The sequence below is a fragment of the Staurois parvus genome, unplaced genomic scaffold (genome assembly GCF_062004578.1).
Source record: "Staurois parvus isolate SC_StPar_1 unplaced genomic scaffold, SC_StPar_1.0 ptg002738l, whole genome shotgun sequence".
NCBI classification, from domain to species: Eukaryota; Metazoa; Chordata; class Amphibia; order Anura; family Ranidae; genus Staurois; species Staurois parvus.
Genome location: NW_028320534.1, coordinates 67,341 through 78,277, shown reverse-complemented (window position 1 = coordinate 78,277; position 10,937 = coordinate 67,341). Strand labels below are relative to the sequence as shown.

The following is a 10,937-nucleotide window of genomic DNA, read 5'->3' as shown; positions in this document are numbered from 1 at the left end:
CATGGGATCAGAGACCTGACTGTGTTGTCTGCCAGGAGTTCAGGGGTCATTTGGCAGGTAAGGCAGGTCATACGGTATGAAGATCTGCAGTGAAATCTGTGGGAAGGTTGCTGTCAGATGATTGGGGTCTCGTATTCTACTTCAGATCCAGAGATGTAAATCTGAGAACTATGAAATATAATGGACTGGGAGAGGAATGCTTCCATACTTCTTTGGAGTCAGTTGAGTAATATCCTGTTTAGAAATGTGTAATCCATTCAGAAACCAGCCATAAAGTGGCCATCACACTGCGGGGGAATGACTGTCCAGCTTGGCCGGTCATACACTTGATCTGACCACCCACAGGGCGAGCACACAACTCTGCAGAGCACACTATTCCATCAATGGAGGATGGAAGGAGCAGACAACGGATCAGAAGGGGCTTCTCGGAGACAACAGTGGAAACAGGACAACCTTTCTACTTGCTGTCTGATTGCCAGTTCTGTCTGACATAAACACAGATCCGTTTCCAGCCAGTCCAGCTGACTGTCATCTGGGGGTAGTTTTTATTTATCAAATAACAAAGAATGATTTCCATTGCTGGGTGTGAACACTTCATCCTCTAAGGGTGCCTAGGTGTGTAGTGGGTAAACCAAATGGCACCTTTAATCATGGCATCGAGTCCTGGCAGGGTAGCAGGCTAGAGTGTTATTGCTGTCCGAGGGTTGCTGACATGTCTGTCATGTCCTTGGTGGGAGATCTACCAGGAGATCAGTGGATGCCAGCACTGTACTGATATGGGAGAAGATCTCTCACCATCTAATGTTCTTGGTGGGAGATCTACCAGGAGATCAGTGGATGCCAGCACTGTTGTGATATGGGAGAAGATCTCTCACCATCCGATGTTCTTGGTGGGAGATCTACCAGGAGATCAGTGGATGCCAGCACTGTAGTGATATGGGAGGAGAAGATCTCTCACCATCTAATGTTCTTGGGAGGAGATCTACCAGGAGATCAGTGGATGCCAGCACTGTTGTGATATGGGAGAAGATCTCTCACCATCTAATGTTCTTGGTGGGAGATCTGTCAGGAGATCAGTGGATGCCAGCACTGTTGTGATATGGGAGAAGATCTCTCACCATCTAATGTTCTTGGTGGGAGATCTGTCAGGAGATCAGTGGATGCCAGCACTGTAGTGATATGGGAGGAGAAGATCTCTTACCATCTAATGTTCTTGGGAGGAGATCTACCAGGAGATCAGTGGATGCCAGCACTGTTGTGATATGGGAGAAGATCTCTCACCATCTAATGTTCTTGGTGGGAGATCTGTCAGGAGATCAGTGGATGCCAGCACTGTTGTGATATGGGAGGAGAAGATCTCTCACCATCTAATGTCCTTGGTGGGATATCTACCAGGAGATCAGTGGATGCCAGCACTGTAGTGATATGGGAGAAGATCTCTCACCATCCGATGTTCTTGGGAGGAGATCTACCAGGAGATCAGTGGATGCCAGCACTGTAGTGATATGGGAGGAGAAGATCTCTCACCATCTAATGTTCTTGGTGGGAGATCTGTCAGGAGATCAGTGGATGCCAGCTCTGTAGTGATATGGGAGGAGAAGATCTCTCACCATCCGATGTTCTTGGTGGGAGATCTACCAGGAGATCAGTGGATGCCAGCACTGTAGTGATTATGTGAAAATTGGGTAACTCTCAGGCTTGAATAATAAAAGAGCAGCTAGTGCATTTTGTAGGCATATAGATTATAGTAATAAGTGCATCACTATCAACTTTCCGATAACAAATGTTGGTGAATATGCACCCCACCAATAATAGGTGTGGAAAGGTGAAAACACATGCAGATAAATCAAAGAATACGTCCATGCAAAAGCCTCCTAAATCCGTAGGTACTGGTGCTTAAAAGATGAGACACAACATAGGAAAGTCCTCCACCGTCAAACCAATCACATGGCCTCTTACCCTAAGGCTTGGTCAGCACAATTTTAGACACAGACCTCCAGATATGAGTCCTCAGTCGATTCACTGTGTATCCACCACTCCTTCCAGTTCCAGATAAGCCAGCGCTCTCTCAAGGCAACATACATCAAAGAGGAGAACAAGGCCATCTCACAGTGTAGGAAAACTGCAAAGAATAATTTATTCAAGCATTACACTCACATTCATCGATCTAAAAACCAGCATGTCAGAATAGTGTCTCAAACCAACAAGTTGGCCGTGGTCCATGCTGGTGCGCAATGATGTCACATGCTGTGACTCCACCCTACGCGTTTAATCTTCAAGACGTCATCAGGGCGGCGATGATATCTGAGGATAAAATGATCTCTCACCATCTAATGGTTTGCCTCTCTTTGCTAACATTGTGACTGGCCTGATTCCCGGTGTTCACAATACAACATAATTGTGCCACTTCCTTCAGATTAGCCACCAAATGTCTGGCCAATGATCCTTCCTGATTGGATAGAGATTGACTGGCTTGTTTAGCTTTAGCCGTACGTTTGTGGTGTTAATTCTAAAGGAGATGGTCCTCTTACAGGGTAAGTGATGTGGCCTGTTTAGTCAAATCTTAGAACTACTGTAACAGCAGAAGTACACAATGATGGCACCTAAAGCTATGACAAACCTTTGTGGGGAAGGCTTGGAACCCCTGCCAGATCTCCAGGTGTCACTGGGAGGTAAATGGTCCCCATTGTAGAGATTCCCTTCACTTCCTTTCTGGTCACTGGGACAGGAAGTGAGAAGAAATTTGTTGGCAGGAAAACCTTCTAGACAGTCTAACCCTTTACCACGCTCTCCAGAACTGTAAGAAAACTCCTGTAAAATGTACTGAAGAATGGCCTTGCCTTCCAAATAATTAGTCATTCCTCTCGGTGACTTTAATGTGTTCTGCTGAATTTTAAGCAATATTGTTTGGTCACTGACCGGCCCCCAGCCTAATGATTGGATACTGACCCCCCCCCACCAGTAAGGTTCTGATTCTGTCTTCTAATCCTGTCTCTAGGCTCAGGCCTTACCTTGGTACCACTCTGTCAGCACTGCAGGAGGTTGCTCGGGTAATGGCCGTTCCTGATTGGTTATAAATGGGGTCCTGTGAGTCCTGACCATGTATAGCAGACAAAGTAATAGGTCTGCTAGATATTGGGCATAGTAAGAAGCCTATTCTTCTCTTCTACATGCTCCTGCACTTCCCTGGCTTGCCCACTGAGCCCAATGCCACACATTTCATGGCAGATAAAAAGGTGGAAAATGAGTACAGGCATAAAGTCCAGGATGACCTAATAGGTTTATTTACAAGTGGGGGAACATAGGTTTTGAAATGTGTGGGGGGTTTTGTTTTCTTTTTTTGGATCACCATTGTGTAAACACTTGTTAATGGCTAAGCTCAATGTTCATATTTCTGTGATGTCCAATCATGCTTCACATCTCTGAACACATTTACACTGACTAGTCCTCTGTTATCCTCTGTTGTGTTGTTATGCATCACATTACCAGACCTGAGCTGACTGAATTTCACAAAGACTTCCTCAGCCCTCACTCCCTACTGCACTTTGTCGGGCTGGCAGAGGGTAGGGATCTCATTTTATCTGACGGTCTCTTTCTTGCAGATCTTGGCTATTATCAGAAGGTTACATCAACAGTCTGGATGATCTGCCTCCTGAAGGGATCATGGAGAACAGAGAGGAATCCACCAAGACAAAGCTTTCTCCTCAAGGAAAAGGAAGTCAAATGACCAAAGTCTCACAGAAGAGGACACAAGTGCCCCAAACACCTGGCCAGCCCTGTTTTCCTTTACCTTCCAATCAGTCTTGCCAGTCACCCATAAAAGAAATCTTTGCATCACCATCCCTTCTGGGGCCTCCTTCTCCTGCACCCTCAGAAGTCTATGGACCCGAGTTCCCAGTCTTACTTCTCCTTTCCCGTTTCTCTCAGCTGTCAGATCCCTCCTCTTGTTTGGTCTCCCCTTCAGTTTTAAAGGGGCTTCTGACCTATGTGGCTTGCCACCCTAACCCCTCAAATCAAGCTGCTCGTATTCTGCAACGCCTAACTTGTGACCCGTTGTGTCTGGAGGCCTTCATCCGGACTGGCAGCATTTGCACGTTGCGAGCAAGATTGCTTCTTCATGAGTCTCCAGGTGGAGATGACAAGGAGAGGAGCCGACACCCAGAAAGAGCAAGAAAACTTGGTAAGAGATTGGAGGAATGACAGGGAAGGCTAGTCAGACTGGGAAAAAAATGGTGGCTTTTGACCTCCTGCCAACAAAATACTACTTGCCTGGCTCTCTGGCTTTACTGCTTTCTCAGCCACAGTCCTGGAACAAGCATGTAGATTGGAAAGAAAATTCAGAGCACATGACCCTACATACCTGATCCGGATTTCTGCCTTAGAAAGGATTAAAGTTCATGTCCAAGCAAAACGTTTTTTGGTTTTTTTTTCCTTTTTCTGTTCATTGGGGGACACAGGATTCAGTGGACTTTTGGTTATACTGCAGCTTACGGGAGGATTTGGACAGAACAATTTGGCAAACAAAGGGAAGTGGCTATATAACTCCTCCTACTCTAAATGCAAAGACTGTTAGCATACCTCATCGCCTTCCCCTTTAGAATCATTGTCTGCAGCTAGAGCGGCCTCAAAGGCTTCTGCTGCACAGACTGATGAAGACTTTCATAGATCCACGCTGGATGATTAGGTTTCTGAGAAGGTGCAAGTGGCTGCCATAGCTTTCAGGTTTAAAGCTGAAGTCTACAGAAAGAAAATGGCTCCCTTGTAGTAGAATACTGCCTGCAAAAAGTACAGTCATGGCCCAAAATCTTGTCGTCGTCCGTCCCCCCACACGTTTCTGTCCGATAATGCAACACTTCAATCAGAAAATTGTTGCAATTACAAATGTTTTGCTATTCTCATGTTTATTTCTTTTGCTTGTATTGGTATGACCGAAAAATGTGGAGAAACCAAAGCGCCAAATCTGACACATTCCACCCAAAACCACAAAAATGGACTGGACAGAATTATTGGTACCCTCAATGTAATATTTGGTAGCGCACCCCTTGCAAAAAATAAGTGAAATCAGTGGCTTCCTTCCACCTATCTACTGGAGTTTTGGATCGCTCTTCTTTCGCCAACTGCTCCGGGTCTCTCAAATTGGAAGGGTTAACTTTCCCAACTGCTCTTCTGAAATCTCTCCACAGGAGATCTGGACTCCTTGCTCGCCAGTTCAGTCCTCCTCAGCGCTTTGTCTGACACCTTCTCTGGGGGCTTTGTGACGTGTGCTTTGGGTCATTCTCCTGCTGGAAGACCCATGACCTCTGACATTGGAGACCCAACTTTCTGACAGCGGGCCCTACATTGCACCCCAGAATTCTTTGGTAGTCTTCAGATTTCATAATGCCATGCACACGGTCAAGACCTCCAGTGCCTGAAGAAGCAAAGCCACCCCAAACCATCAGTGACCCCCACCATGTGTGACTGGAGGGACTAGATTCTTTTCTGTAAAGGCCTCATTGCTTTTTCTGAAAACAGTAGAATGATGGACTTTACCAAAAATCGTATTTTGTGTTGTCTGTCCCCAGCACATTCTTCCAAAAGGATTTTGGCTTCCTCAGGTCAGTTTTGGCAAACTCCAGTCTGGCTTCCAATATGTTTCTGTGTCAGCAGTGGGGTCCTCCTGCGTCTCCTCCCATATTTCTGTGTCAGCAGTGGGGTCCTCCTGGGTCTCCTACCGTATTTCTGTGTCAGCAGTGGGGTCCTCCTGGGTCTCCTACCGTATTTCTGTGTCAGCAGTGGGGTCCTCCTGGGTCTCCTACCGTATTTCTGTGTCAGCAGTGGGGTCCTCCTGGGTCTCCCACCGTATTTCTGTGTCAGCAGTGGGGTCCTTCTGGGTCTCCTACCGTATTTCTGTGTCAGCAGTGGGGTCCTCCTGGGTCTCCCACCATATTTCTGTGTCAGCAGTGGGGTCCTCCTGGGTCTCCCATCATATTTCTGTGTCAGTAGTGGGGTCCTCCTGGGTCTCCTCCCATATTTGTGTCAGCAGTGAGGTCCTCCTGAGTCTCCTCCCATATTTCTGTGTCAGTGGTGGAGTCCTCCTGGGTCTCCTACCATAGCGCCCCTTTTCATTCAGATAGTGACATATAGTGCAAGCAGACACCGTTGTACCCGGTGCCTGAAGGTCAGTTTGATTTTGTCTGGAAGTTGATGGAGGTTCTTTAGCCACCATTCCAACAACCCTTCCTTGCAATCTTTGATTGATTTTTCTCTTTCGTCCACATCCAGGCAGATTAGCTACAGTGCCATGAGCTGTAAACTTCTTGACAATGTTGCGCACAGTGGACACAGGAACAGGAAGATCTCTGGAGATGGACTTGTAACCTTGAGATTGTCCATGCTTTTCCACAATTTTTTTTTTTTCTCAAATCCTCAATTTTTTGTTGCTTTTTTCTCTTCTCCATGCTCCATGTGGCACACAGAGACACACAACAGAAAGGCGGAGGGCATTTTTCACCATTGTAACTGGTTGTCGGTGTGATTTCTATGTTGTCAGCACCTGGTCATGGATACGGGGAGTCTAATGACAAATTACAGGAACATCACAGACTTGGAATGCAATTATTTCTTACAATTCTGAGAATGTGCCAATAATGTCCATTTTGGGGGTTCTGTGTGGAATGTGTCAGATTTGGCTTTTTGTTTCTCCCTTTTGTGTCATACCAATACAAACCAAAGAAATAAACGTGAGAATGCCAAAACATTTGTCATGGCAGACATTTTCTGGGCGAAGTGGTGTGTTATCAGACAGAAATGCGGGGGGGTAATATTTGTGGCCTTGACTGTACTTTTAGGAACCCAATCCTCTGCTCTCACAGGCTGTCTCTGAACTATAAAGGATCATTCCCCACAGCCTCTTCTTCCCTATGCTCCAGCAGGCACAGGTCCTATGACATCACATTCAATGCAGAGCCCATAGCCCTGAAAAGAAAGTGAGGGCGCAGAGGCCAATCCACTGCCGGTGCATAGCAGAGTAGAAGATCCAGTAAATAAAACTGCTTTTTGCTGCCCCTAGACCTAAATGAGCATTTAACCGTTGCAGAGCAGGCCAGCCCCACTCCAGGGGGCTTTAAAACAAACAATGCCCAGCTCTTCTTATTGATGAGGAGCCTTTCTCCATAAAGATGGGAGAGCGGCCTACAGCTTCTACTAGCACTGCTTCCAGTCTTGGATCTCTGAGAGGCTGAAACTGTACAAACCTTTGTTACAGACTTCCATATAGAGGCTGGAAAAGTCCAAGGATGGTAAACGGAGGGATCCTAAACCCTCAGAAGTCAGTGCTGGAACCAACTCATCGCTGAAGTCAATGGAGCTCATCCTACGTACAGATTAAACCAGAGTTTCTTCTCTCAGCTCCCAGAGTTGGACTCAACAGTCCAGAAACTGTCCAGTCCTGCATGAAAATTCTGATCTTCACAATAGACTTTCAAAGTTCAAGTTGCTCAGTTCCACACCAGACCCCTTCAGATCAACATTCTGTTGTGGCACAAAAGGTTCAGTCTCTAGATAAACCAGCCCACCTGACACAGACAGACAGATTTTCCCTGACTGGTGTCTCAGGATCTGCCCATCCCCCCCGTCTTCTGTCTTCACACGTTCTCCCAGGTGAATGTTTCGGCCTCTTCTGATGCCGTTCTCGAAGGTCCATCTGGAAACTGCCTGCACTTTGCCTGTTTTTGTCTTGTCTGTGCTGCCCACCCCAAATGCTGCTCAGTTCTGTGCCCCTCAATGTTGGGAAAAAAACTTACATTTATTTCTCTGCCATAACATCTGTTTCTTGGAGTCATGGAGGCCCCCTTCCCCATGTCTTAGGCATCCTGGGAGTGGGAGGGGTTCTGCCATAATCCTCCTGTGGATGGTGGTACAGCCCAATGTTACTGAATCCTGGGTCCCCCTAGGAATACCAGGAAACAGACAATACAGTAAGTACAGACAATCTTTAGGATAGAATATGGGAGGACTGGAACCCCTGCCAACTTTCACTGCTACCCTTGTGTAACGGACCCCAGACACCCATGACTGGGTATCTCCATCAAGAATCTGCATCTCAGGCTTAGGAACGCGAGACCAGTGACTCTGGCTATTGTTACCCCAAGATCCAGACGACACCAGATTTGAAGTAAGCCAGAGGTAGACTAGTTTATTTGAACACAGATACAAGATATATACACTCGTGGTGGGACACTCCCCCCTCCCTGTATAATGACACCGGGCGGGACAATCAACATTTAGTAACAGACACAGGTATTCAAACTTCACTCCAGCAGACAGTCCCATCAGGAGGGAGGGCTGCTGGAGACACCCCCCCCCCCCCCTTCCCAAGCTAATAAACATAAACACATACATCCCATAATAGTTTGCTCCTAAGCAAGACACACAATAGAACAATGGGATGTAGCCACACAACACCAAACAATCCACAACCCCCACCCCAATATTAGGACAGATCCCCCTGTACCCCTAACAGGCACAGGGTGACTTACAAATAAGAGGGATATGGGGAGCTGAGACGGGGGTCTCCCCACCTCTCCAAAGTGAGCTGGGTTCCATGAGCCCCCCACCCAAAGTGAGCTGGGTTCCATGGGCCCCCCCCACCCAAAGTGAGCTGGGTTCCATGGGCCCCCCACCCAAAGTCACTCCTGTCCGTCACACCTCGCTTCTGTTGATTTGCCCTTCATGTCCTGCAGGTGGTATACCAGACAGGAAGTGGCAGTAATGACTGAAAAAAGGGCAGTTTCTGTAAAAGCCCCTCAGAGTCGCTCACTTCAGCAGATAAGTCGTTGTGGAATTTAGAGGGGAAGATCTTCTCTGCACACAGCGGACTGCCAGCCTCGTATCTGTTGAAAGGAAGTCTGTAGGCCACTTAGACCCAGATTATGACTGCATGGAGTGAGAGCATTGCTTGGAAGAACTGAGATCTCTGTTTTTTGTTTTTTTTATTAATCCTGAAGGTCACATGATCTGTGTATTTTCTGCCCTTCCCAGTCATATGATCTGTGTATTTTCTGCTCTTCCCAGTCATATGATCTGTGTATTTTCTGTCCTGCAGGTGACATTCTGCTGCGCAATCTTTGTATCCAGGCTGCATCCCCCTTTGGAATGGGACTGGTGGCTCACATGTTGGTGTCTGGGCCTCAGAGTGACCGACAACAATGCGCCCTCTGTCTGCCATTTATTTACAGGTGAGACTCTGTGTCATAACTCTCTGGTAGCCATCATTTATCTCCACTGTACTCATTTCACACAAGTCTTTGATAATTCTTATATACACTGATCAAAAAAATGAAAGGAAGACTTTGTAAAACTCCTGGGATATGGATCTGGTCAGGTAAGTAGCGGAGGGGGTTGTTAATCAGTTTCAGCTACTTTGGTGGTAATGAAATTAACAACAGGTGCACTAGATGGGCAACAATGAGACAACCCCCAAAATAGGAATGGTTTTACAGGTGGAGGACACTGACATTCTTTTCCCTACTCCTCTTTTCTGACTGTTTTTCACTAGTTTTGCATTTGGCTCGGGTCAGTGTCACTACTGGTAGCATGAGGCCATACCTGGACCCTACAGAGGTTGCACAGGCAGTCCAACTCCTCCAGGATGGCACATCAATACCTGCCATTGCCAGAAGGTTTGCTGTGACTCCCAGCACAGTCTCAAGCGCATGGAGGAGATTCCAGGAGACAGGCAGTTCCTCTAGCAGAGCTGGACAGGGCCGTAGAAGGTGCTTAACCCATCAGCAGGACCGGTATCTGCTCCTTTGTACAGGATGAGCCCTGCCAGAGCCCTACAAAATTACCTCCAGCAAGCCGCTGGTGTGAATGTCTCTGACCAAACAATCAGAAACAGACCTCATGAGGGTGGCCTGAGGGCCCGACGTCCTGTAGTGGGCCCTGTGCTCACTGCCCGGCACCATAGAGCTGGATTGGCATTGGCCATTGAACACCAGAATTGGCAGGTCCACCACTGGCACCCTGTGCTTTTCACAGATGAGAGCAGGTTCCCCCTGAGCACATGTGACAGACGTGAAAGGGTCTGGAGAAGCCGTGGAGAACGTTCTGCTGCCTGTGACATGGTTCAGCTTGACCGTTTTGCTGGTGGGTCAGTGATGGTCTGGGGAGGCATCTCCATGGAGGGGGACACAGACCTCTACAGGCTAGACAATGGCCCCCTGACTGCCATTAGGTATCGGGATGAAATCCTTGGACCCATTGTCAGGCTCTACGCTGGTGTGGTGGGTCCTGGGTTCCTCCTGGTGCAGTGTGTCCTGGGTTCCTCCTGCTGCGGTGGGTCCTGGGTTCCTCCTGGTACATGACAATGCCCGGCCTCATGTGGGGAGAGTATGCAGGCAGTTCCTGGAGGATGAAGGAATTGATACCATTGAATGGCCCCCACCCTCTCCTGACCTAAATCCAATAGAACCCCTCTGGGATGTCGTGTTTCGGTCCATCCAACGCCTCCAGGTTGCACCTCAGACTGTCCAGGAGCTCAGTGATGTCCTGGTCCAGATCTGGTAGGAAATCCCCCAGGACACCATCCGTGGTCTCATTAGGACCCTCCCCCGACGTTGTCAGGCATGCATACAAGTATGTGGGGGCCACACAGACTACTGAGGACCATTCTGAGTTGCTGCAATGACATTTCACCAACATGGACTCGCCTGCTGCATCATTTCTTCACTTTGATTTTTGGGGTGTCTGTGAATTCAGTCCTCTGTAGGTCGATCATTTCCGTTCCTCACCCATCACCCGTCCATGTCAGTATAGAGATCCAGCAGGAGATTCCTCCCCATTGAGATCTGATGGGTTTTCAGAGTCTTCCTCTCATTGGTGGAGCCGTGTATATATGTATTATCTACTCCAATGATAATACATCTCTGTATACCCCATGTGTATCCCCTGTATAT

At 47.6% G+C, this 10,937-nt stretch overlaps 1 protein-coding gene across 2 annotated transcripts in view; it reads left to right on the top strand.

Moving 5' to 3' along the window:
- The first annotated feature begins 2,634 nt into the window (after positions 1 to 2,634).
- LOC149429361 (armadillo repeat-containing protein 5-like) overlaps positions 2,635 to 10,937 on the top strand; it is a 30,595-nt gene continuing 22,292 nt past the window's right edge. The window contains exons 1-2 of one of the 2 annotated variants that reach the window (XM_089666497.1): positions 2,635 to 4,180; positions 9,086 to 9,218. In XM_089666497.1, coding sequence (XP_089522623.1) covers positions 3,664 to 4,180; positions 9,086 to 9,218 — 650 coding nt within the window. In that variant the 5' untranslated portion in view covers positions 2,635 to 3,663. Of the gene's footprint in view, positions 4,181 to 6,799; positions 7,642 to 9,085; positions 9,219 to 10,937 lie in introns of those variants that run through there. The other variant, XM_089666498.1, reaches the window with a different exon arrangement.